Here is a 26,536-nt window from a genome sequence, read left to right on the forward strand (position 1 = left end):
AATTGCGTAATGCCTTTCCAACATGTTTTCAGAAGATATCGCTCTAATTTGCTCAGGGCTCAAAGGTTTCAATACTTATGAAAGGTGATGATAGTCCAGGCTTCGAAGGGTCAGTCGGGTGAAATTATCAGTTACAGTATACGGCAGATTAATGGTTAACATGATGTTAGTGATGTTAGCACAAAAGCTGCGATGCTCCTGAAGGTTATTTTATAATAAATATTGGTACTAAAGCGACATGTCGGCACTTTGCTGCACCGACACCTGCAGGATCAGAGAGAAACTCACAAATGTTGCTGTCTGTTGTCACTTTAACGTAACGTCTTTCCTGTCAGGGGGGGTCGTAACGAGCCCTGCCCGGAGCAGCCGCCCCCCCGCCGGGTGTTTGTGAAGCGGATCCTGTCCCTGACAGACCTGGACCCCGACGTCCTGGAGAGCATGTACTCGCTGGGCTGCTTCAGAGACCGGGTCAGACTCACACAGGACCTTACAAGTGAGGAGTGAGTAAATAAAAACCCATCAAACACTTTCACCTCGCCGTGCTGCCGAGGAGAATACCGAGAATACGAGTAAACCTGATTCAGTTACAACATATTCATATGAAAGAATGAAAACCATCAGACCTGTGTCTCCACTGCGCCTGTTCATCCCTTTAAACTTGCAGTCACGGAAGTAAAACAGATGCCACAAAACTTCCGTCAGCAGCGCCGGAAATTATGTGCTCGAATCACTGAACTCGACAGGCGTTTTTTTCTTTTTTGCATTCAAAAATTTGCACTTTTCCAAATCAGGCTATAAAAAATATTATACATTAATGTGATTTTTTACTTCCAGTGAGTACATTTTTTAACCAACATCAGTCCTAATCATAAATAAAATATTCATTAATTTTTAGAATTTTAACCCTTTAAGTGCCAGGTTTTTGTCATGATGCCACTTTGTTTTAAGATGAAAAAACACAAAAAAATAAAACTGTTCAGTAGACTACATGCTTAGTACATTTTTTGATGATGACAGCCTGGGATATGTCAATGTTTACCAGCAACATTGATTTTTATGCAGTGTCTGATACTCACACTCGCATCGCTCTGCACAAAAAAATGTGCTTTTCAAAATCAGGCTATGCAAAATATTAAACATTAATATGATTTTCTACTTTCATTGAGTTTAAAAAAATTAATTATTATCGATATACCACATGCTAAGTAGATTTTTTATTTTTTTATTCTGATTATTACAGCCCAGCGACAGGTCACCTAGTGGAAATAGCATGTATTTCCTCCATATGCCAAATATGGTCAAAATGACCTCATCAGGTGGAAAATAGTCAAAATGACAAATTCAGAGTCAAAAGCCCAGAATGACACCCAGAAATAATACAAGTCCTGTTTTTCTGCTCTGATGGCTGTGGGATCAAAAATGTCAGTTTGAATGGGTTTCCATGGAGCATTTTTTGACCTTTTTTTGAACCATTTTTTGAACAGTCTGAATGTAACTATTTAGTTTCCACAGTGTATTTTAGACTTCTGGACGACATTTATGCAATATGCATGAACACAGACGAAATTATCAAACAATGAAGGATGAAAAGTGCGTAAAATGCGACAAACAATCCCTAAAGGGTTAATAACAGGACATCTGTTCGAGCAGCGCTCCGAATTTCCGAATCCAGTTTGTGCCAGAGTGACTGTTTATGACGATCAATCAAGCACGTGTACAAACGTTCAGCCGCCGGGGTCGAGTTTACAGTCGAGGACACAGAGCCAGAGAAAACCAGGCGGAGCGCGGGGCGCCGAGGTCACGGTGGCCGCTGGGCGTCCGATTTTCTGCAGGTCAGCGAGGCCAGATTCGGGGGCAGCCATGGCCACGGCTGTGCCCTGAGTGTGAGAGCAGAATTTAATTTCTCTCACAGTGTCTTTCTGTCTCTCTGGACGCTCAATTACCGACATCATTAATCTGCCTGGTGTGGCAGAAACAAGAGCGACAGTATCAACAAAGGCTCTTTTATTTCTCTCTGCTTCCTCCTGCTGAAAAACCAAAACCACCAAAACAAGCATACCAACGCTTTTGGGCATGTTTAGGCCTCCAAAAATGTGATTCATTGGGGAGAAAAATAATAATTCCTCGATTCTAAGAGGGTCCTCACACAGTTGGTGCTCGGCCCCAAAAATCATGTTATTGTCATAGTTTTAATTCAGCTTACATTTAGGTCATTATTTCCCTCTTCATGATCTTTTTATTTTATTATGGATTGTGCAGTAATTTGAAAAGTCTGTTTAAATGTGAGAGCTGTTAATTAATCATCAATAATCGGCCTGATGATCTATGATGATAATTGTGGGATCACCCTGAAGATGGTTTACAGCAGGAGTATTCAACTAATTATTATTGATTAAACTTTCCAGCATTATATAGAAATTAAAAGCTCCATCTTTAAGTTAAAGTTGCAAGCAGCAACGTATGTCGGGGTACTGATGGCGAGCCGGCTAAAGCGGTCGTTTTTGACTGTGAAAGTCGGATATTGCTCGCAGAGAATTTGGACCCGATTATATTTCACACGGTGTAGTGCTTCCAGTGGAAATAAGGTTGCAGAGGAGGGGACACAATTTCCTTGGTGTACATAATTTGTAGACCAAACCATGTTAATATCATTTAAATCCAGTGATAATTGTCCCTGAAGGCTTACCTCCTGTTGCCAGTAGGTGGCGCTTTTAAGACTAGTGAATTTTGTCATACAGATGTTCAGGGCGGGACCCTTATCAAACCTATGAAGTTTCAGACAATGTACACCAAACTTACAACAATATCCTGTTTCATGGCCAGACATCAAAATTGTACGCCGCGCCACGGGAAAAACGTAAAAGGTTTGCACGAACCTTAACTTTTTATCATGAAGGGGTGAGGATTGGACACACCCAGTCTGAAGTTGATCAGTGTTGCGTACTTGCTGTTTAATATTTTCAATAATGTTAATAAAAAGTTGTGACTTCAGTTTTGCGTGTGTCTGCAGGGAGAACCAGGAGAAGATGATCTACTACCTCCTGTTGGACAGGAAGGAGCGATACCCGAGCTGTGAAGACGAGGACCTGCCGCCCAGAAATGACCTCGGTGAGAGCACGTGACCTTTTAACGGCGTGACCGAGATTATGAAAGCAACTTTCACTTATCTGTGAATTGTGCTTTCGTGAATAAATAAATAAAAAAATAAATATTTTTTTATTTGCAAGAATAAAAAGGGATGACATGCAGATAGGAAGGGAGGGGTGGGGACAGGAAAATAATACAATTTAGAAAATCGAAAAAGAGGTCTTAACTGTAGATGTGCATGGTGATTTAATTTCAGTCCAGTTTTACTTCTAAAGTGTGTTAAAATTCTGATAATTCTGTCACATCATTTTTAATATGCAATTATGATAATATGAAAATTTCCTCTTTTCCTTTTTCCCTGAAAGTCAATTAATTCATTTCATTTCATGTCAAAATTTTAAATTTCATGTCCGTGGACCCTCACAGTGAATAAGATGTAAATGATTATTGTAATGAAGCAGCTGTGTCAGATGGTTTGGGCAAAAAAATATACAAGGCATTCATTATATTTGCGATAATATAATTCAACAAATTAACAAAAGGATCATTTAAGAAAAGAAAAGAAAGTCTTTTGAAAAAGAAAAATGTTTTTCTGCATGTATGTAAATGTACTTGAGTGTTTTTTCGGGTTTGTTGTAGTGTTCGCTCATTTGAAAAAACTTCAGAAGCAAATTTAAAAAAGTTGTACTAAATCTTTTATTTTCTAATATTTTTGTCCTCAGACCCCCCCCGGAAGCGCGTGGACTCCCCGATGCTGACGCGTCACGGCCGCTGTCGTCCAGAGAGGAAGAGCCTGGAGGTCCTCAGCGTCACAGAACAGGGGTCTCCCACCCCGCCTCGCAGGGCCCTGGACACCAACGCACACAGCCAGAGGTACGAGCCGCCACTGACGTACGACTTTTTCATACATCAAATCTTTGTCTGTGGAAGTAAATATCCCTTTTAACCCTTTGAAACTTGGATCGGCATCCTGTTTCTGTGCTGCATTCAGACACTTTTAAGTCTTTAAACTCTTTCAAAAAGATGGAAAAAAAGTCAGTGAGCAAAAAATGTCAAAGTAGAACAAAGTTTGATTTTATTTATTTATTTTATACATTTTTATAGAATTATTATTATTATTTATTATTATTTGTCTTTTTTAAAGAGAATTTTCTTTTTTTACTTTCCTATTTTTTGATGTCAGATTTTTTTTCCCCTCTAATTCTTAGGTAATTTTCTTGCATTTCTAACAACATTTCATCCTCGTCTTCTTTGAAAGAAATCAAGCCAATTAGCCCAGGTTTCAAAGAGTTAAAAATAAACCTCAGAGCAAATTAGGATAATGAATTTCAGAATATCTCTTGACTTTTGCATCTGAACATGTCGTTCACCTCAGTGTCTCTGCTGTTTTTTGTCGATGTCTTCCAAAGGTCTCGTTCAGTTAGCGGAGCGTCCACAGGTCTGTCCTCCAGTCCTTTCAGCAGTCCCAGGGTAAGACCTTCACTCCGCTCGACTCGCTTCAGCTGTGGTTTTTGTTGTTTCCAAGCTGACTTAGTTTTCACCATCATACTGAAAAACAAGTCTGAGTCAGGGAGACTCAATGTGGCCACTTCTGCAAAAATGGCAGGGGGCAGGGGCCGTCGCAGCAGCCTCATACTTGCTTCTAGGATTTGAGGACATTTTTAGGATTTTTTGTACATTTTTAGGGTTTTAGAACATTTGTCGGATTTTAGGATGTTTCTCTGATTTAAGGACATTTCTAGGAATTTGGGACATTTTTAGAGCATATCTAGGTTTTTAGGAAATTTCTGGGATTTTAGGATGTTTCTAAGATTTTAGGGCATTTTTTTAAAGGTTTAGGACATTTCTAGGATTTTAAAGACCTCTGTCGGGGGTGTGGGGGATCATCCGCTGGCACTTTTTTTTTGATCAACAAGCTCTGTTTTGATGCTGTTCTTTGCAGTCATCTTTATGTTGAAAGACCTCATGAAATTTTAAAGTTACACCTCAGGTACCTGCTTTCTCCAGTATAATGTCACCTTAATGTCCCTGTGCCTGCTCTGTGAAATGTGCTGTCCTGTACTTTACATCCCATAATCTGACTAAACGATTACACTATTGAGAGCGGGGGATTGGCACTAAAAGCTGCATTAATGTGCGCACATTATTAATTTTTAGCATCTGTTGATTAAAACAACGACAGATATTGGATTTTGCAGAAACAGGGTGAGAAATATTTCCATGAATAATTGATCTCTTAGAAGGATTTTAAATACTCAACAACTCTGAGGTCTTTGCGTCTCCGGGCTGATCTCGAGTGCACAGCTGATAGCTACGTGGTTTGTTTACATGATATAGCAGAGGTACATATTTAATGAATTCAGAGCTCCGATGTTACTGGACGCTCGTTTTCTGTTGGGACACGATGTTTTATGCAGATGTTGCATCTAATGTAAAACCAAGTGGTAAAAATTCATTACGCCAGTCTGGTCCTGTGTTTGGCTTTATAAACTGTTTTGAACATTTTTTACAACCGAGGTTTGCGGTTTCTCCCAGTTTCCCAGATGTTTGTTCAGGTTCCTGAAGGCAACATCTTGTTAGTTTATTAGCTGCATTTTATCAGACTTTGTTATCTCGCTGCAGTGGTGTGTGTTGCAGACTGAAAGCTGTTTTATATGTCTGTGTTTGGAGTTTTTTCCTATAAACATACAGTATATTGTGTAGCAAAACATATTGTATATATTCACTATCAGCTGCTTCAGTACATAAATATCAGTTTATGCCATCAGTAACAAAAAAATGAAAACAAATTTCCTGTGATGCTGTTTCTTTGTTGCTCAGACTGTCGCTGCCTGTTCATCATACTGTCACATTCTCCGTCATTTTCATTTCATAGATGCATCGCGCTGCCTCGTACAGACGTCTGTGTGCACATGCTCACATGTATGGAGGACCAAATCTGCCATAACAAAATAAATAAATAAATGACTCAACAACACATCATCAGCGGCATATAGACATAAATAAATAAATAGGGAAATTAATGCAATGAGAAATAAATGTAAAAGAAATCAATTTGGAAATAATTAAATATGAAAATATATTTATACAGAAAAAAATACTTTGTCAAATCAATAAATGTATTTATTTTTATATTGGTGCACATATTTATTTTCAAAAGAAAGCTGCTTATTTATTTGTCAAGTGGGACTTTTATTTCCATTTTTTTCTTTATCATTAATATTTATTGAGTTTTTTTTGATCCAATTATATTACTGCACATATTTATTTATTTTCAAAAGAAACCTGCTCATTTGTTACACAATTGAGACCTTCATTTCTAAAATGTTGTCTTTATTATTTCAATTATGTATTATTGAGTCAGTTATTTATTTGTATTTATATTTCTTCAGATATTAATTTCCAAAAGAAATCTGCTTTTTTAAGATAATTGAGACTTTAAAATTTAGATTTTTAAATTTCTTTCTTCATTATTTCAGTTATTTATTAAGTGGTTTATATATATTTTACTACTTGTTTTCAAAAGAAACCTGCTCATTTATTGTACAATTGAGACCTTTACTTCTAAATGTTGTTATTATTTATTTTGATATTTCTGCCTATATTTATTTATTTTTAAAAAACAGCTTATTTTTTAGATAATTGAGACTTCTACTTTCTTTTTTTTTTTTCTATGTCTTCACATATTCATTTATTTTCAAAAGAAACCTGCCTATTTTTGAGACAGTTAAGACTTTAATTTCTACATTTCTTTATTGTTTTAATTATTTATTTATTGAGTCATCGATCTATTTATTTATTTTTTACTGTGGCACTTTTGGTCCTCCGTAGACATGGACACAAAAAGTTAAAACACACACAGAGAGCTGCGTTAAAGGTCCGTCCTCCGTCTGATCGAGTCTTGTTCAACAGTCCATTAACCATAAGTCATGACCATTGCTTTCTCTCATCTGTCCGTCCCTCTGTCCCTCTGTCCCTCTGTCCCATCTCTCTCTGTCTGTCCATCAGAGCCCGGTCTTCACTTTCAGCCAATCAGAGGTCACCTCCCTTCCTCCTCCTCCAAAGACCCCAAACCAGGAAGCGGCACCACCTCTCGGCCCACCCGCCCGGCTCCCGACCCCAAAACACAGACCCTGCCCTCCAAGGGCCCCACGGAGCGTCCCCAGCTCCACTCCATGAAGTCCCTCCCCCTCCAGACTCCTCGCTCTCCCTCCCCGTCCCCGTCCCCGCTCCTCTCCCCCATCCCACGCTTCTTCAACTTCCCGTCTCCATCCGTCTTCAAGTCCAAGAACGTCCACTCGTCCTCTAACTCCTCCTCCTCCACTCCCCCTCCTGTGTCGCAGGTCACGCCGCAGGGCTCGCCGCTGCCCACCCCGCTGGCACGCCCGTGCACCAAATCCAGCACCCTTCCTCCACCACCCCTCCCTCCTCTTCTTCCTCGTCTTCTTCCTCCAGAGCGGACGGAGCGGGCGGGGCCTCGCTGTCGCTGACGCCGCCCTCCAGCCCGGCGGCAGCGGCGGTCTGGCCGCCTCCAGCTCCGCCCACTGGAGGACGAGGCTCAACTCGTTCAAGAACAACCTCCTGGGCTCGCCGCGCTTCCACCGCCGCAAACTGCAAGGTGAGTGATGGCGGTGTCATCCTCTCCTCTGATTGGTTAAAATAAAACATCTCTTACGAAAGTGGTGGATGAAGTATTCAGATCATTTACTTAAGTAAAAGTACTATTACCACACTGTAAAAATACTCTGTTACAAGTAAAAGTCCTGCATTGACAATGTTACTTATGTTAAAGTAAGTACTTTCAGGATAGTGTACTTTAAGTATTAACAGTAAAAATAACCAATGCAGAAAAAAAACTTAAAGAAAAGAAAAAAAACTCCCCTTAAATACATTGACCTGACAGCTTTAGTTAGTTGTTTAATTTTTTAGAAAATTTGGATTTATTTTATATTTTTCTACAAAAAAACCCACTCCCAAACAAAAAATTATAAAATTAATCCGAATTTTCTAAAAAATTAAACAACTAACTAAAGCTGTCAGGTCAATGTATTTAAGTAAAAAGTAATATATTTCACTCTGAAATGAAGTGAGGTAAAACTATATAGTGATATGAAAAGGAAATACTCAAGTAAAGTACAAGTACATCAGATTTGTACTTAAGTAAAGTACTTGAATAAATGGCTGTGTACATGTCCAAAGAATGCTCCTAAAACCTGAAAAAATATCTTATTCTGAATGTACTATTTTCCAGTTAAGATATTAGGTATATAATAAGAAAAGGTTTATAATGTAAAAATATGAGGCCTAATTCAGAAAACCCAAACCGAAAATATGCTGTTTACATCAAATTCAGAATATTTTCGTGTTGTTAATAACAGTGGAGCATGAATGTGCATGTAAACATACTGTGAACAGCTGAATCCGTTATTACGGAGAGCAGCTCGTGCTGCAGCGTGCAGCCGGCGGCTCTCTGCACCGTGTCTCTGATCATCTGAAATTAGGCCAATTAGATTAGAGCCTGTCATCAACGTTCACTGCCCTTTTCCTTCCTTCTCCGCTTGTCTTTTTTTAGTCCCCACATCAGAGGACATGTCCAGTCTGACTCCAGAGTCCAGTCCAGAGTGAGTCCACACACGTCTCTGTTTGTCTTTGGTGCTTTCAGAATTACACGGCTTCTTTTTGTCTTAATTTTTGCATTTTTAAGGGACTAAAAACCTGCACGATGGCTTTGTGAATTTATATAACTATATAATTATCATAATTATAGATTTAAAGATTGTAAGCACTTTTCCAGGTCATTTTCTTGCTGTGATTGTTTTATTTTTTTTTTGTTTTATTTTATTTATTTATTTTTTACAGATTTAAGGTAATTTTCTTTTACTTTTAATATATTTCTTGCATATTCTTTCCTCTGAAACATGGGGGGAACTTGTCCAGAGATGTATATGTATTTATATTCATCATAATTACCTATTTAAAATTATCATTATCAATTATCATTATTATTTTTTAAGTGTTTTTCTCAGATCTCTTCCTTTCCTTTCTTTACATTTTATTATTGAATGATCTAATTTTCATTTTCTTTGGTGCTTTGAAAATTATTTCTATTTTATTTTTGCACATTTAAGAGACTCAAAAGCTGCCTGATAATGTGTGAATGTGTGTTTTTCTGCAGACTGGCTAAGAAGTCCTGGTTCGGTAACTTCATCAGTCTGGAGAAAGAGGAGCAGATCTTTGTGATAATTCGAGACAAGCCGCTCAGCTCCATCAAGGCCGACATCGTGCACGCCTTCCTCTCAGTGAGTGTCGTCCACATCAGATTAACCTCAACATAAAACGCCATGCGTGGCGATAAAGGCGCGTCACCGTTTTCTCTTCGCCTCTGCAGATCCCGTCCCTCAGCCACAGCGTGGTGTCTCAGAACAGTTTCCGGGCCGAGTACAAATCGTCCGGCGGCCCCTCGGTCTTCCAGAAGCCTGTCAAGTTCCAGGTATTATACATTATTAATATACATTATTTTACCTTTTCAGCCTCCAGAACAAAAACGCCAAATCCCATCTTCACAAACGCACGTTTCTGACCAGCAACATTTAAACCAGTTTGTGCCAAATTCAAGTCAACATCGAGTGAAGACGTTCACAAAATAAATACAATGTAAAACTTTCAAGCAGCTTTTAAGCCAAAATTTAAGCAGAATTTTTTGTGTTTGATGTCTTTTAAATAAATGATTCAACAACAAATGGTCACCGAAATACATAAATAAATGAATACATGGAGAAATGAGTACAATGAGAAATAAAAGTAAAAAGACTCAAATGAATTGGGAAATAATTGAACATAAAGTAATACAGAAATATATACTGTGTCAAAAAAATACATTTTATGTATTTATTTTTTAATTACTGTGCATATTTATTTTTTTTAAGAAACCTTTCTATTTATTAGATAATTAAGACTTTTATTTATAATTTTCTTTATATAATTTTACAATTATTTAATCATGGGTAAAGACTCTTATTTTTAAATTTTTTGCTTTAATTTCAGTTATTTATTCATAGAGTCATTTATCTATGTATTTATTTATTTTTATATTTCTGTGCATATTTATTTAATTTCAAATATGCATCCATATGGTTAACCCTTTGAGACGTGGAGCGACATCCTTTTTTCTGTGCTGCTTTTAGACGCCTCTCACAAATACTTAACCCTTTGAACTCTGAGCAAATTGGTGTGATTTTTTCAAAAACATGGGAAAAAGGCAATGAGCAGCTTGGCAATTGTTATTATTTCTAAGCATTTTCAGATCATTTCTTTTTGATTTTCAAAACACATTTTCAGGTAATTTTCTTGTAATTATTGCAAAGTTCTTGCTCACTTTTTTCATTGGAAACTTGGAAAGAAATATCCTGCACATTCCAAGACTTTGTGGGTGTAGAAAAGTATTTTCTTAAAAGTAAGGGAAAATGTTCAGAAAACGATATTTATAATGATCATAATTACATAACTGAAATTATGTTTCAGAAGAAATTTTGATGAGACGAATGAAATGAGCTGATAAGAAAACGTTAGCATTTGTTGGTGTTCGAGTGCGAGCGAGATGAAATCGTGGATTTACGGTCCGTCTCTCCTGCAGGTGGACATCGCTTTCTCCGAGGGAGAGAGGGAGCGAGAGAGGGAACGAGCAGAGAGGGAAGGAAGACGAGAGATGGGCATCTACAGCGTCACCTTCACCCTGATAACAGGTGGGAGGACGTGTGAGAGCAACACACAGGTTCTGATGTGTATTTGCACATTTTCAGTGTGTACATGCAGGTTTTTGATGTATTTGTGCAGGTTTTTGATGTATTTGTGCAGGTTTTTGATGTGTATGTATGGAAATTTTCAATGTGTGTGTGTGTGTGTGTGTGTGTGCGCGCGTGCTATTTTAGTGTGTTTATTCACATTTTCGTTGTGTATGTGGACATTTTCAGTGTGTATGTGCAGGTTTTCAGTGTGTTTGTGCACGTTTTTGGCGTGTTCGTGCATGCTGTTGTTGTGAGTGTGCCGGCATTCAAGCATTTCGCCCTAAACGGCCTCTCGAATCTGTCAGGTCCCAGTCGCAGATTCAAGCGTGTGGTGGAAACCATTCAGGCTCAGCTGCTGAGTACTCACGATCAGCCTTCTGTGCAGGCACTGGCTGGTAAGAAACACACAAACTGACACACACACGTATAAGTACGCACACGCGTAAATACACACCGACAGACGCACACATACACATATAAATACACACTGACACACACACACACACACACACACACACACACACACACACACACACGTGTATTTGTTTATTTCACGTCCTTTCTCGATGATTTGACCTCTGACCCCTCAGATGAGAAGAACGGCCAGCTCTCCCGTCAGCCCAGCACGCCTTCCCGTCAGAACTCCCGGCGTTCGGAGAGCGGATCGGAGCGGGAGCGAGGAGAGAAGGAGCGCGCGGCGGAGGCGGGGAGCGGAGGCAGCGGGAGCAGCAGCGGGACGTCCTTACAGAGACGAGGGTCGGGGAAAGACAAGACCAGACTCCTGTCGTCGTCCAACGGGACGCAGTCTCACCCCTGAAAGAATGTCGCGGAAGAGAGGCGAGGCTCGTCCGCCCGGCCGCTTTCTCTTCCTCCCCTCAGTCCTTCCCACGTTCCTTCCTTCCCCGTTTCCTCACTTCTTGCCTCGAGTCCAAAGCAGTGGGACGGAGGGGGACGTCTGTCCTTGAAGCTGACGTAGGGACGAGACGGCGGATTCCCCACAAACTGCTGATTTTATCACAAGTGTTCATTTGTGCGGCGGCGGAGGAAGCCGATCTCTAATCAGCCTTCAAGGGCAGCTTCGCCCCCGAGGGACAAGCCCGAAGACGGGATGTCCGAAGAAGCTCACAGCTGGAGAAATAACCCCTCCGACGGATCAAGAAAGCACATGACCTTCCCACCGACCAATCAACACACGCTTCAACTGCAACAGGAAATGTCCTATCAATCACAGGAAGTCACCGTCCAACCACAGAGCCGCTTAAATCATCAGCTGTGTTCGAAACCGTTCCCCATCCAAAAACGAACAAAGATTACAAGACAGCCATCTAGAAGCCTTTTGATACTTTGCATTAAAGTATTTGAGGGCTTAACTCATTAAAATACGTCACGTTCGGCTCACGCTCATCACGGCCCGCACCGAACGCGATTGGCTGTGAGGAGATCGTGTGAAAAGTGATGCGTGAATGATGTAGGAAACGTGGAAAACAAAACTAAGTGCTTATTGTCAAAATGGTCAAATTATTATATCAAATTATCGTACATAACAGCAATGTAGGAATTATTGATCGCACATCGTACAGAGGGCAAAATTATCGTACAAATACGATTAATATCGTACGTGTGGCAACACTGCCACAGCTGCTGAGCCGAGGGCTGAAACAGGAAACAGGACCGCCGCTGACGACACCGCACTTCCACATCATCAGAACTTAAATCAGGGCTCCCAAGGATCCTTAAAAAGTCTTAAAAGTCATTGAATTCATTGATCTAGAAATGAGCACTTAATTGGTTTTAAACTGACTTAAATTAATGATTCAAAAGTCTTAAAAATGCTCAGACATGCTCAATGCTCAGTCAGGATAAATGAGTCAGTCAAATCACTGGAAACATCTTTTTTTTGGCAGGAAATAATTTAATAAAATACTTTCCTTAAACTGGTTATGATGGCAGTCTTATATGAAGATTGAGAAACCACCAGATATTTCCCGCTCCTTTATGATAATATAATATCTTCATTGCTCCAACCTAAAAAAGAGGGTTTTTTTCCAACAAAAGCTATAATCTAACTTTTTCACTGGACAAAAAAGTCTATTTTTTTTTACAATAAATATTTGGGCTAAATAAAATTGTGCATGTTTAATTTGGTTATTAGAAAATTGGTCTTAAAGTTTATTCCAAGTGGCATTAAAAAAATCAAAAAAGTCTCAAATGTAACTCGCCTTAAGCTGCAGGAATCCTGATTTCAACAATTTAATTGGGATTTAACAGAAAACCTAACACGCAACATGGATATAACCTTTGTGATCGGTCCTCCTGAGTGCTCGCTTTGTTTACTGCGCTGCGTCACACGAATATGCCGCGCTTCTTTTGATGCATTGATGTCCAGAAAGTTTCCGCGTGGTGTCCGAAATCTCGTTCGGTTGTTCCTTATTTGATACACAGTGAGAACAGTGAGTGAGAGAACCGTTTCGAACACAGCTTTTCTCTTTTATCATTTTCACCTGAATCATCACGTCTCCTCAACGCCACCTGACCAAACACGACGAGTCACATGACAGGAAATCTCCTCTTCTCCTCACTTTCGATTGAAATTTCTTCACAAGCAAAGAAACCAAATGAGGAAGAAATATAAGAAAGAATGACAGGAAGAGCCTGGATCTGGACACGATTGTTAAAGTGGATTTTATCTGTCAAACTGTAAAAATTGAGGAGTCCGAAAGCAGAGAGCGAGATGACGGATCTGAATCGGGCCACGCAGACGACTTTTCCTCGAGTGTTTGAGAGGCATAAAATCCCCACAGTTATCTCTGATTTACACTGATGAAGCTATGATACCGTATTGCCTTTAAAAGGAGGAGAAAAAGTGGATAGCTAGTTAGATTTAGCCCCATTTTTCGGACACTAGTCACCACAGGTAGAATGTCTTCACGAGAGGAAAAAATGAATAGATAGATGGAGACGAAACGGAGGATAGATAGCAACAGGTATCCAAAGGAAGGACTAAAGTCAAAGTCTTGATCAATACAACGATCATGTGGCATATGCACATTGAAAGAGTTCTTGTTTGCAGTGGGTTTTTTTTAAATCTCAAGAAAGCCTTGAAAAGTCGAGCTTTTGTGATCAAAGGTCAAAGTCACTGTGACCTTTCTAAAGTCTCATTTTCAAAAATCTCAAGAAAACCAGAGGGAAAATCCTCAGATTTGGCACAAACGTTCACTTGGACTCAATACGCAGGTTTCCATTAACCCTCAAACTGTGCAAATTGAAATTGCGAATGTAAAGTCCGCCTGATGAAAACACGTCGATATCGAAAAAAACTCTCTAACAGTGAGCCAGTGTGCACAAAACCAGGACCCTGAAACCGAAGCAAAATAGAATTCAGCCTTCTTTATTTTGATTATTTAATGGATAAGTTGATGAACTGAAAATTGAATAGTAAACATTTTGATGATACGATCATTTTAGCTGCTTTTTTAAAACATTTGCTGGCTTCATGTTTCCTAAATTGAGAATGTGATGCTTTTCTCTTTTTCTGCGATCGGAGGCACATTATGTTTTTGGGTCGTCTGACCGTCCATCCCATTTTTGTGAACCCAGTATCTCAAAAACACCTTCAAATTTTGAATAAATGTTCAGTTGGACTCAGCAATGAACTGATCATACTGTGGTGGTCAAAGGTCAAGGATGCTGCAAACTTTTGAATCCACAATTCCTCTGTGAAATCTTGGACTACATCTCCCAGAAATCCCTCATACGTGGCCGCTCCCACGTATGAGGGGCTCGGCTTTCCATCACGGCTCCATAACACGCCTACGAGGCCTTGGATTGGAAATAATGACGGTTAGTGCGGTGGCTGCAATAGAAATAAAGCTGCTGATGTTCTGAACGTCCGTCGCCATGGTTACTGGATGTTGTCACCAGAGGAGAAGTCACACAGCATCACTCAGTGGAAACACAGTCAGCGTTGTGTTTTATCCACATTTCCAAAATATCGCTTACGTTTTGTGCAGATTGTAAAGGAAACCTGCCTAATGTCAGAAGTTCCAGATATCGCTAAATCAGAATTATAAGTAGGAGGCAAATTAATTTGGTCCATATCCGTATTGATTTGTCCTTCTTAGCAATGTCCTCATGTTCGCTTCAGCTGAACTTATTTGTGCTTGCGATCGCGTCACACCCAGTATGGATCGTAGAAATAATTAAATTTGACCCAGAACTCTTTGTTAATGTACATATGAGCATGTGAATAATGTATGAAAGACTTGCAAAAAGCCCAAATCTTTCCATTTTAACCCAGACGAGAACTAAAGTCCGTAATATTACAGTAACTGAAGATGAAGAAGAGAAGTAAGAATAAAGAAGCTGGTCAAACAGGAGCTTTTTAAACCCACAATTAGTCAACCGAAACCCTTCCTACGCTCCTCTGTGTTCGACAATAGAAGCAGGAGGATGCAGGGCGACGCCAAAGCCCCAAACAAAAGCCTCGGCCTGTCCTGCGTCTCTGAGAGCGGAGACACGGGGAGGACAGAGAGACAAACAAATAATGTACTTTTTACAAGACGGAAAAAAGAACTGCACACAGATGAAGAGGAAAAATGAAGCCACACATAAAGAATGAAGTTTAACTCATTTGTTTGTTTTTTTACCTTCCATACTTTGTTTTTTCGACACCGCTCCTGTCTTTCTGTCCTTTATGTTCGCCACCAGCAGAAAAGTGGGCGGCGCCAACCACGTGAATGTCAAAAAACTCTTTTGAAATAGTGTACACATTGTTTCATATATTTATTGAAGATGTATTTATTTATTTATTTATTTGCCATATATTTGCCGATTTTTTTCATGAATGGAAAAGCAGGAGAAGACGGGGAAAAGATTTCTTTCCCCGAGCAAAAAAAAAAAAAAAGGAGCTCCTTTGTCTTTGACGTTCAGAAAACTGATGCTGCAGAAATACCTCCCGGCTTTACATCGTGTTTTAACCTGTTTCATTTTGTCTATGTTGCACCGCTGGCCTCCGTAGCTGCTCACATTTTTCAGCTTCATGTTGAGGACAAAGGCTCTAATCTGCGGATGTTTATCAGTGCTGAGGTGTTCACTCCTTCAGGCGTTTGTTCTGTTCAGTCGGATGTTTTTGTCGTCGCCTGAGGCGAAGACAGCGGGATGCTAAGCTGCTGAATTTGTTACATATATAGATCAAACACACACAAATGCCTCTCAAATTATTAGTCTCCTTTAGCCACGTGGCTGTATGGATGGTCACGTCAAGCCCGTTCTGGTTTTCAGGTCGTCAGATACTTTGTCACGCTCCTCGGCGTGCGATACAGACGCTGATGGGACCCTCTGGCGTCTCTATGAGCCTTTTTAAGCCTGATATTAACATGCGTTTTAGTGATTCAAACACATTAGGACAGCTGAGACACATCGTTGCGTCTCCAGCTGACCACCTGTATTAATATTTCATTACTGCCCGTGCAAAGTTACATGCTGCTCACGTTAGCGGTTGTGTCAGAACGTCTCCTTCCACGGGGAAAAACTCGTAATGTTCACACAATACTTCGTCCAATTCTACATAGAGTGAACAAGTTAAAGGGCGTTAAGGCGCTGTCACCAAAACATGTCCTGCACTGATGACTTAGTCCCAGTCCCACATAGTCCCACCAAGTTCCACCAAGTCCTCGATGAAAGTCCAGAGTTTGTTGGACCTGCACCATCCTACAGTGACTTCCTAGCTTCTTAAATAACATCGTTATCGTCAGCATTTCAATCTGACGCCGTCCAGCGGTGTATCCAGCCAGTTCTCACTTCGAACTTGTCAAATACTTCCGCTCTGTCAGTGCCTTTGGCGTACAGGCGTGACGGCAAAAGCCACCTTCCGTGTCCTAACAGACGCCGTCAGATGAGACTTCGGTCAGAGAGAGCCGGTGGCGTTAATATTCCATACGGCACCGGGCGCGTCCACATGCAACACACACGGACAGCATAACTCTGAAGGTCAGGGAATAACGCTGCCAGTAACCACGTAATTTAAGGAGCCTGAGTGCGTTTATTGGGAGGACGGATGGGTCCCACAAACAACCGACTTCTGTGCAACTTGAGTCCGGAGTTCGCTTCCCATGTGGATGTGAGGGATGTTTTGTTTTTTTGTCCACGCCTTGCAATGCGTCACAAACTGACGCTAAAGGTGTCCTTCTGCGTGACAGTAATCGATGCCTTTGGAATGAGAACGGACTCGCTTAGGACTCAAAACTCGACGTATGAACTTGTAACTCTGGACCTGCCTGTTTCGACTCGGGACTTGAGTGCAGAGACTTAAGACTAACTTGTGACTGACAAAACAATGAGTATGTTTACATGCAGAAAATAGTCCGTATTTTGCAAAGAAGACACTGAGCTGTTTACGTGCACACTCTGATAACGATGATGTTGTTTATCGCGTCAGTAGAACAGCTGGAGCCACCTTTCGTTTAGCTTTTTTTTTTAAGTTTCCTAATGTTGTTGGACTTTTTGGACTCTCTTTCTTCCCTTCACCTTCTTGAGTCGGTCGATGCTGCGATATTTGCTCGTATCCAAAATCCTGTTGATATCCAGGTCCGTCATAAAGTTTAAAAGCACACGAGTTTCTCCTTCAGACCGGACATGTGGGATTTTCTTTTGCGTGCATCTCTACCCCACAGCTTTGCAAACTGTTTGTGTACGACGTATCCGTGACGACGCACAGAGCCGACTGTAAACCGACGAGAGGCCGCGTGTCACAAACTGCAGTAAAAACTGGCTGTATACATGTCCAAATAATGCTCCTAAAACCTGAAAAATAACCGCATATCCCACGTCTTAATCTGAAAATGCTAAATTGGGAAAACGGCCTAATTCTGAATTTTGTGAGAGAGATGTGGTTCCTTGACCCCAAAAAACAAAACCGAACAAAACAAAAACATAATTTTTCGGACTTTTTCTTTTTAACTCATACCACTTTATAAACTCTGAGAATATCTGACTTTTTTCCTGGATATTTTGAGTTCTTTTCTCAAAATATTGCTCTCTTTTTTCTTTTTCTTTCTTTTTAAATCTACAATGGCCCTAATACGGCGTCATAGTCTACACAAACATGGGGTTACTGAATAATTTAAGAAATCTTTGGGGAAACCAACGGCTCTGATTTTCTGTCTGAACAAAAGAGTTAAGACATTTTTTTCCCCCTCTTGTGTAATCACTCTTTTTCCTACAAGTGGGGCCCTCTTTACGAGAATCCAGCAGTGAGGCCCCACACATATGCCGGGTCAAAGGTCAGGGAGGTTTAAAGTTTTACGCACACACACGAAGAAAGTGTTACGTTATCCTCTTTTCTTTTTTTTTTTTTTTTTAACACAGGGTCAAGTTCACCTCACATCCACTTTTAGGAAGCGAGTTTTAGGACAGAAACGGGACGAGGAAGGAAAGAAAAGAGTTTCGCTCTGCATTCAAAGACACAACGGGACCCTCGACACTCCCAAAAGAAACCTCCCCCCTCCCTCCCCCGTTCCTCCTTTACCATCCTTCTCTTTACATCCCCCCCCCCCCCCCCCCCCCCCCCCCCCCCCCCCCCCCCGCCTCCTCTTTGTATCTCGTCTGCACATATCTCCCCCGTATATAATGGGCCCTTGTATACATGTTCTGCACAGATGCTGTATACATGTGTACACACTGTATGCCTGTCTCTGTCTCATTGTATGCCTCCATATCGATGTAGCGTTCACTATCTTTTATCGACACTGTAGTCACCGTACCACTCTTCCTCTCATCATTATTATCGCTCATTCTTCTTCTTCTGCAGTTAGAATTGTATAATCTCCCGTCCATGTTGCCCCTGCCACAGTCCCCGCCCACATGACCACCACCGCCGCCCCCATCTCGTGAACTCCCCTCCACGTGACAATAGGAGGAGGAATTCGTGAAAAGAAAAGGAAAAAAAAAACAAAAAACTGGAGGGAGGAGGAGGTGTGTGGGGGGAGGGTGGGTCGAGAAAAATTAATGATGACGACGACGAAGAGAAATGTCTGTAGTATAATAACAAAAAAAGGAAAAGTGCACTATTATGACAATGATTATTATTGCCTGTGAGAAATACCGACCAATAAACAACAACAGAAATATAATGTGTGTTTCTTGTGTTTTGTTGGTTGGTGAACTCATCAAAATGTTACCTCGCATGTTGGTAAAATCACTAAAATAGTGAAAGACTCTTTTTAATCTCTTTGCGTTTGAAAACTGATATGTTGGTTTCAAATGTCATAAACGTCACTGCCGGCGTTTTTCCACGCGTCCTTCAGGGTTCCCACGGTCACCGAAAACCTGATAAAGTCGTAGAATTTCACAATAATATTTTCGAGGAACGAGAAAATCACAAACTTTTTTTGTCTTTACACACGCACACACACACACACACACACTCACACGCACACACACACATGCACACACACTCACACACACACACACACACACACACGCACACACAGAGTATTTTTTTTATCAGATGAACTGTATACAAAACTGCAGATAAATAAACGTTACAGTGTCTTAGTATATAGTGTGTATATTTTTTATGCACTGGGGAGGACTTATGTTTTTTTTTTATTTTTGGCTTATGGCAGGGACATACAACTTTAAATGGCTATCTTAAAAAACTATCTTGTTTTCCTGACTGAGTGCATTCATTTGCATGAGTTTAAAAGGTGCAAATCACCAGAAACTCATGAGCAGGTTTTTAGTTTCTGGGTTCAACGTCTGCAAATTCACAAGGAGGCAAACTGGCAAAAAAATAAAAAAGAAAAAAGGTGGCACTCCTCTTTTAGGGCCAAATTAAACCAAAATATAAAAGGTAAACAGATAAACTCTGTGGGAGGCACAAGATGGCATATCGATGGTGTATTTCTTCTCATGTAACCCTTTAACAGACATTATCACTGCACATTTTTGTGATCAAACTGCCTCACTAAAACGTCAGTTCTTTTTTTTTTTATTATAATAAATTGATTTTTTTTCTACTATACATTTCTAAACAGATTTTGTTACTAGATTCATTATTATTTGTATTTATATCTACTGTATCTATATGTTATCTATATATTTGTTTTGTTAGTTTGTGTATTTAGGTTAATTTTATTGTCAGATTTTTAATTTAAAACAATTATGTTATCTATACATTGTTTTTTTTTACTAGTTACATTTTTATTTGCATCTAATTATTTTTTCTTTTTTATTTTTATATGTTTTATTGTATGACGTTACTTTTATTTTTATATAACTATTATATTACAATGCAGTATACTAGGAAAATGTTTTTTTTTCTTAAAAAATGTATATTGTATAATATTTTGCAATGGTATTTTTTAGTGTGACTTGAAGGGTTAACTGCAAAAAAAAAATCCAATCGAAGCAGAGCATATTTAAAAAAGTGACAAACTCAAACTATTCCTTTAAATCTGATTTTTTTTTTGCAGGGAAACTGATAGATATCAGGTGGTTGAAACAGCATATCAATTATCACATATTAGGAGAAAATGAACAGAAGGTATAATGTTGAAAAAGTAAAGCAAATGGCATAAATATTTAAATCTGAAAATTTAACTGTTTAACTCCAGGGCTCTAAAATCCTTCATGTTGTCACCTGTTTTTAATGTTCACAGATTATTCATCGGCAGAGGATCACTAAAGGTGAGTTTTTCTTTCTCTGTGTTAAATTTATTTTAATGTCATGTTTTGAGTTTCTGTAGTTTTTGGGGAGAAGTACGTCGGTCAGGCTCTAGGAGGTTTGTAGTTCTGCTGTTCTGTTATTACAAATAAAGCTTTTGTTTTTTTTTTCACCTGATGCTTTGGGAGCTGAACAGACACTGAACCGTCAAGTTTTTTAAGGTGAGAGCGGGGTGAAGGCAGGACAGCTTCATGCTCCCAGTGTGTGAGAAGTGGGTGGGTCTCCATATTTGTAGTTTATTGCAGAGGGGGAATGGAAAGTGGAGAAGTCTCACTCTGACACGAATAAAGTGTCCAGAGGTGTTTTTGCATAATGAAAGGTGCCAAAGGAAAACTCAGTGAAACAAATAATATATATAATATTTCAAATATATCTGATACTAAATATAAAAAATAAATAAAAAAATATATCAAATAATATTTTTTTTCTATTATATAAATTGCAGCACAAACGCATTGACTACACAGTCCAGTTAAATTGTCTAAAAAACAAATTACAAATGCTACAATCTGGATAAATTAATTAAACTTTTTTTTTTCTTTATTAAGAATTTCTCACATTATGTACTGTGCTGTTAAGTTGAGAATTAAACAACATGGTTGGTACACGTATATATATTATCATTATCGTTGTTGTTATTATAATTATGATTATTTGTGGGCAACTTTAAAACACTCAAGGTCACCAATAATATATATATAATATATATAATAATATATATATATATATATATATATATTATATATATATATATATATATATATAGTAACTGTGTGTGTGTGTGTGTGTGTGTGTGTGTGTAACTAGGGACTGGAGTTGGAAACTAACACACACACACACACACACATACACACACATACACACACATATATATAATTTTTCTATCTATAAATAATATTTTTTTTTATCTATGTTTAGCACTCTTGCACGTGCTGTTCAAGTGAGGATTATTATCGTTTCTGTTCGTTACGCAGGTAAAACACTGCGCATGCGCCATCAATTCCGCCTACATTTTTTTTGTTTCCGCAGTGAAAGTTCGGCCCCCTGTTTTTCCCCTCAGAGTGAGACCTCCTGTCCCAGCGGGGCTGTCTGTGTGCGGCAGTGATTCTCTCAGCAGCAGTAGAAGAAGAAGCAGGGAGGGGTGCACGCAGACGTTTCTGGATCAACCGACAAAAAGCTCCTCGAGACTCACTGCAGGTACGATTTTAATCCGGATTCACTCCGAAACCGGAACACTTTCTCTGGATTTGATGGTAAATTTTTGCTGTGTGTTTGCTATCGGCGCGCGGGGCGGAGATGTTTCCGAGCATGAATGGACCCCTGTGTGTGTGTGTGTGTGTGTGTGTGTGTGTGTGTGTATACATACACACGGATGCTAGTTTTACACTGTGCTGTGTGTTTCTGTTTGCATGTATAGTTTTGGTGTGTGTGTGTGTGTTTGTTTCCACACACACACACACGCACGCACGCACGCACGCACGCACACACACACACACACACACACACACACACACACACACACACGGCGGTGCAGTGATGCAGAGCTGCAGACTGTTACCTCAAAGGAAGCTGCTGTTTGGTCAGATCAAACTGGTCCGAGCTGAAAAATGTTGCCTTCTGTGTGGATACTTGCAGCTAAAGCTAAACAGGCTAACCTGTTGAAGGCAGAGTTGTATTTATTGAAGCTTACATCTTAAAAGTCACAACACTCATCGATTATTAAAAGCTATAAATTACAAGCATTTTGTGAATTAGAGCACCTCAATGAAGAAAAACGATGCTAATGACACATTAGAGCTAATTTCTTGTTTGCTAGCACAATAAAAGACACACATGTTTATATTTTTCATTTATTCGCTTAAAACCAGTTTAAGCTTTTTCTAATTTGACTTACCAAACCCTGCAGTCGGTTTATTCAGCATTAAAACAAGCCACAGTTTAGCTTTTAGTGTGTTTGTGTTGTATGTTGTGTGTAGATGCATTCGTGCACGCGCGTTTCTTCCCGCCGCCGTCGTGCACGCGTGCTGAACCTGTCTGCGTGAATGAATGTCTCTCGTTTGGGGACACCTGTCCCTCTGGTCCTGCAGGTCAAACCTGTTTGACAAAACTGTCCTGCCAATTTATGATCCTGCAGCTTCAGATTTCACAACATGACTTTATTTAGTTTCTCTGCTGCAAAGTTTATAACATTTTATAATCATTATTATTGGTGTATTTTATTGTGCATTTAAATTAGTTTTGACATCTGCATTTATTCAGTGATCAGCTTTATTTGTGCTTCTTATGGCTGCTTACTCATGCAGTAATTAATCTGCTTTAATTAGAGCTTTAATATGGGATTTTTGAGACTGATACTGATTTTGAAGTGGAAAAATTCACTGATTATATAAACCACCCAAGCATCGTTTTCTGCATCATATGGACTGTAAAAAAGTCTTCTTATCAGAGCTTATCAAAAAAAATATACGTCGATATGGTCCGATACGTCTGTGAAAGGCTCATATCGGCCGATAATATCTAGCTTTAATATTACACACACTTGTTTCAAAATCAAGCTTTAAAAAGTATTATAAATATTATACATAACTACTATTTTCTACTTTAATTTTTAAAAAAATTTTTAACCAACATCTGTCCTAATCATAAATATCAAACATTCATTCATGTTCAGAATTTCGGCTCTTTAAATGTCTTCTGTCGTGAGTATGTTTTTAGAAATCTGACCGGCTGCAGTGCTGCTTGACTTCCTGCCTGGTAACGATCTGCTCTTTGCGGCTTGATGCGGTTGCTGTCCGTGTCCGGCAAAAATAGACTCGACGCATATTTCATGCGGCGCAGAGCAACGAGCCGCTTTGGGATGTGCTGAGACGCTGTGAGGCTCGCCCGGTGGAATAACGAGCATTGACTACAACGTCCACGAAGGTGCCGCTGATGGACCTGCTGGAATTTAGGGCTAACTTGTTGACCAAAAAAAAAAAAACCAGGCGACGTTCAGGCACTGCTTCGCATCTAGTGTGAAACTGGCGTTGGCGTTAGTTTAAACAGAAAACAAAAGATGCCCGGGTTACTGTAGAAACATGGCGGTGCGATTGCGATCTCCGTAGACGAGGACCTGCTCCCTGTGTGGATATAAATGGCTCACTCTAAAGACAACAAAAACATTTCTTATTTTTTAGGTAATTATACACTATGACAAACAGTCACAATATAATATTCACATTCTGCTAAAATATTCCCCTAATTTAATCACGCTGGAGCTTCAAGCAAAACCTGTTTAATATTTTTTTCATATTTTTGGTATTTTTTTTCCAAAACGAGGCGTTTTTTTTATAGTAGAAAGAATGAGGTTGACTCGCTGAGTGATGTGAAATCACTGCTGCTGCTGCGTACGTCTGGTCTCTGTTTGGACGCTCATCAGCTTCTCCTTGGAGACAAAATATTTGCAGCCTAAATAGTGAGCCTGTTACCACGGCAACACTTGGATTTGGATTAGTATCAATGTTACGTTTGAGTCCCAGAGCTAATCATACATGTAAGTCCTTTAAAGCACGCTGCAGATAACGTTACAGCGCAGCGTCTCTGTCAGCTTTTAACAAACGTTTCAGACGTGATCTCACTTTATTCATCCGCCAACACACAGACGTATGGAGGCCAACAAGTGTTCAAATCATAAAGCGTAAAATTCATGAATAACCGTACAATTAAAATACATGTTACTAAATTTGTAAATACTAAATACATGTTACTAAATTAAATTCATTTTTTTCATTCACGTTGTTCCCCACACACGTTTCTAGGATTTTAGGATGTTTCTTGGATTTCAGGACGTGTCTTGGGTTTTAAGACATTTCTAGGATTGTAGGATATTTCTAAGATTTTAGGGCACTTCTGGGATTTCAGGATGTTTATAGGATGTTAGGACGTTTCTAGTTTTTCAGGATGTGCCAAGGATTTCAGAACATTTATTGGATTTCAGAACATTTATTGGATTTCAGAACATTTATTGGATTTCAGAACATTTATTTAATTTCAGGATGTGTCTCAGGTTTTATGTTTGTAGGATTTTAGGGCATTTCTCCATTTCACCATATCACAGGCCCCTAAGTTGAGTATTATTGCCAGAGTGCATAAAAAAAGCACAAAACTTAGCTTGTTTATCAAAAAAATTTTCCCGGGCGAGAAATACTAAAAGAACTCATTGAAACCCGTTTCGAAATGTAAATGTTATAGTGATTTTTATCCAGAAAAAACGCAGCGGCCCTGTTTGTTTCCTCTTTGAGAGAGCAGGACTCGCCTGTACGATACAACAGCTAATGAGCCATCTTCGTTTCTCTATCTGCGCTCAAACGTGCACCAACATTTCGTGTTGGTCTCAGCATCAGCCGCCGCCCACACTCGTCCTCCCACCTTCTCTCGTCCTCCGCTGTCTCATTCAGTCCTCTCCCTCTGTCTCTCCTTCACTCAGTAATACGCATACACGCAGTTTGAAAAGTTGTGGGAAGTGCAAAATATGCAGCAGCGAGCTGCTCGGCCAGTCAGAGAGAAAGAGGAAGAGGTGACAGCACACACACACACACACACACACACACACACGACCTCGGAGAGATTATATATGTTGACCTACTTTCTGCAGGACGTGTGACTGTAACCGTATAGATGTCATGTCATCGTCAGCTGTGTGTCAGAGGCCTCGCTCCTCTGCAGCAGCTAAGCATGACTGTCATTAACCCTTTGAAACCTGAAGCTACATCACTTTCCCTTCGCTACTTTCAGATGCAAATATGGCAAAATGGTGCAATTTCTCTCAAAAACATGGAAGGAAATGCAATAAAAATGCAATGTAGTAGTTGATATAGAAAATTATATTTTAACAAGCTAGGGAAAATTGCCAAGGGAGCAAAAAGGTACATAAAAACTATTTTTTTTATAATTATCATAATTATGTGTCCCTTCTGTCAGGCACAAATATAATATCGCAAAAATTGCTATTTCTCTGGAATTAGGGAAAAACGCTGTTTTTTAAAGGATCCTTTCAAAGGAGAAAGGAGGTTTAGTCACACGCTTCCTCAAATATATTTCATAAGTTGAGAAATGGTGAAACCAGCCGATGAGAGGTAGAGGGTCACCGATTGTTTAAAAAACTGGAAAGTGCTGCTGGAAATATCCTGGATGTTGAACACGTGATGACATCGTCCGTTCTCTTCACGCTGCCGGGGCGATGCCGGAGCTCGTAGCTCAGAAAGTAATAATTCATAATGTCGAGTGACGCTGATGGTTGCTCAACATCTGACTGTCCTCGGGCAAATATTGAGTTTCCTGAGTTGAACCCACAAAGAGGAATGACTCTCCATGACTCAGATATTACCTCTGCACGGCACTTTCACCTCTTGACTGCAGTAAAAATGCAGGAATTTGTCAGCGATTTCCAAAAATGTACATATTCAAACTATGGGCCATACAGAGCACCTAAAGTTTAAAGTGACAAACAAAATGACTTTCTTCTTTTAGTATTTCTTTGACTTTTTATGAAAGCTGCAGTGCAGCACGAGCAGCTTTAGCTCCGTGTTGTTGGTGCTGCAGCAGGATTCAGAGTCAACAACATTCCTCTGACACATTCAATTACTCAAGTATTGTCACACAGAGCGTTCATACAAGAGAGACACGCAGCAGACACACCGGGCTGAAAACCTCCACAACGTTTGTCATTAAACAAATTAGAAACATGAAAAAAAAATCACCAAAAAAAGGAAAAATCATCAAAAAAAATTTAAAGGGGAGAAACAAATGTTTTTCAAAAATTTGTAAAGAAAAAAGTCACCAATTTTTTTCTTTAAATATAAAAAAAACAGACAAAAAGATAATAAATCCACTTTATAATCTGTTGTACATTACCCCAAAGTCCGAGTGAAGTGATACATATTTGATATTTTTAAGCTGCAGT

General features: G+C 39.6%; 2 protein-coding genes across 2 annotated transcripts in view; both read left to right on the top strand.

The window, feature by feature from the left end:
- LOC121957237 (serine/threonine-protein kinase BRSK1-like) overlaps nucleotides 1–14,513 on the top strand; it is a 28,009-nt gene extending 13,496 nt beyond the window's left edge. The window contains 14 exon segments of the mRNA XM_042505778.1: nucleotides 336–500; nucleotides 3,011–3,108; nucleotides 3,810–3,960; nucleotides 4,497–4,557; nucleotides 7,096–7,132; nucleotides 7,135–7,461; nucleotides 7,464–7,586; nucleotides 7,589–7,705; nucleotides 8,660–8,708; nucleotides 9,263–9,386; nucleotides 9,476–9,577; nucleotides 10,721–10,829; nucleotides 11,177–11,266; nucleotides 11,462–14,513. Coding sequence (XP_042361712.1) covers nucleotides 336–500; nucleotides 3,011–3,108; nucleotides 3,810–3,960; nucleotides 4,497–4,557; nucleotides 7,096–7,132; nucleotides 7,135–7,461; nucleotides 7,464–7,586; nucleotides 7,589–7,705; nucleotides 8,660–8,708; nucleotides 9,263–9,386; nucleotides 9,476–9,577; nucleotides 10,721–10,829; nucleotides 11,177–11,266; nucleotides 11,462–11,688 — 1,780 coding nt within the window. The 3' untranslated portion in view covers nucleotides 11,689–14,513.
- A 7,178-nt stretch (nucleotides 14,514–21,691) lies between these two features.
- cpt1a2b (carnitine palmitoyltransferase 1A2b) overlaps nucleotides 21,692–26,536 on the top strand; it is a 43,427-nt gene continuing 38,582 nt past the window's right edge. Inside the window, exon 1 of the mRNA XM_042505752.1 lies at nucleotides 21,692–21,792. The gene's annotated coding sequence lies outside the window, so the exon portion shown is untranslated. The remainder of the gene's footprint in view (nucleotides 21,793–26,536) is intronic.

This window comes from Plectropomus leopardus, chromosome 17 (genome assembly GCF_008729295.1).
Source record: "Plectropomus leopardus isolate mb chromosome 17, YSFRI_Pleo_2.0, whole genome shotgun sequence".
Taxonomy (NCBI): domain Eukaryota; kingdom Metazoa; phylum Chordata; class Actinopteri; order Perciformes; family Serranidae; genus Plectropomus; species Plectropomus leopardus.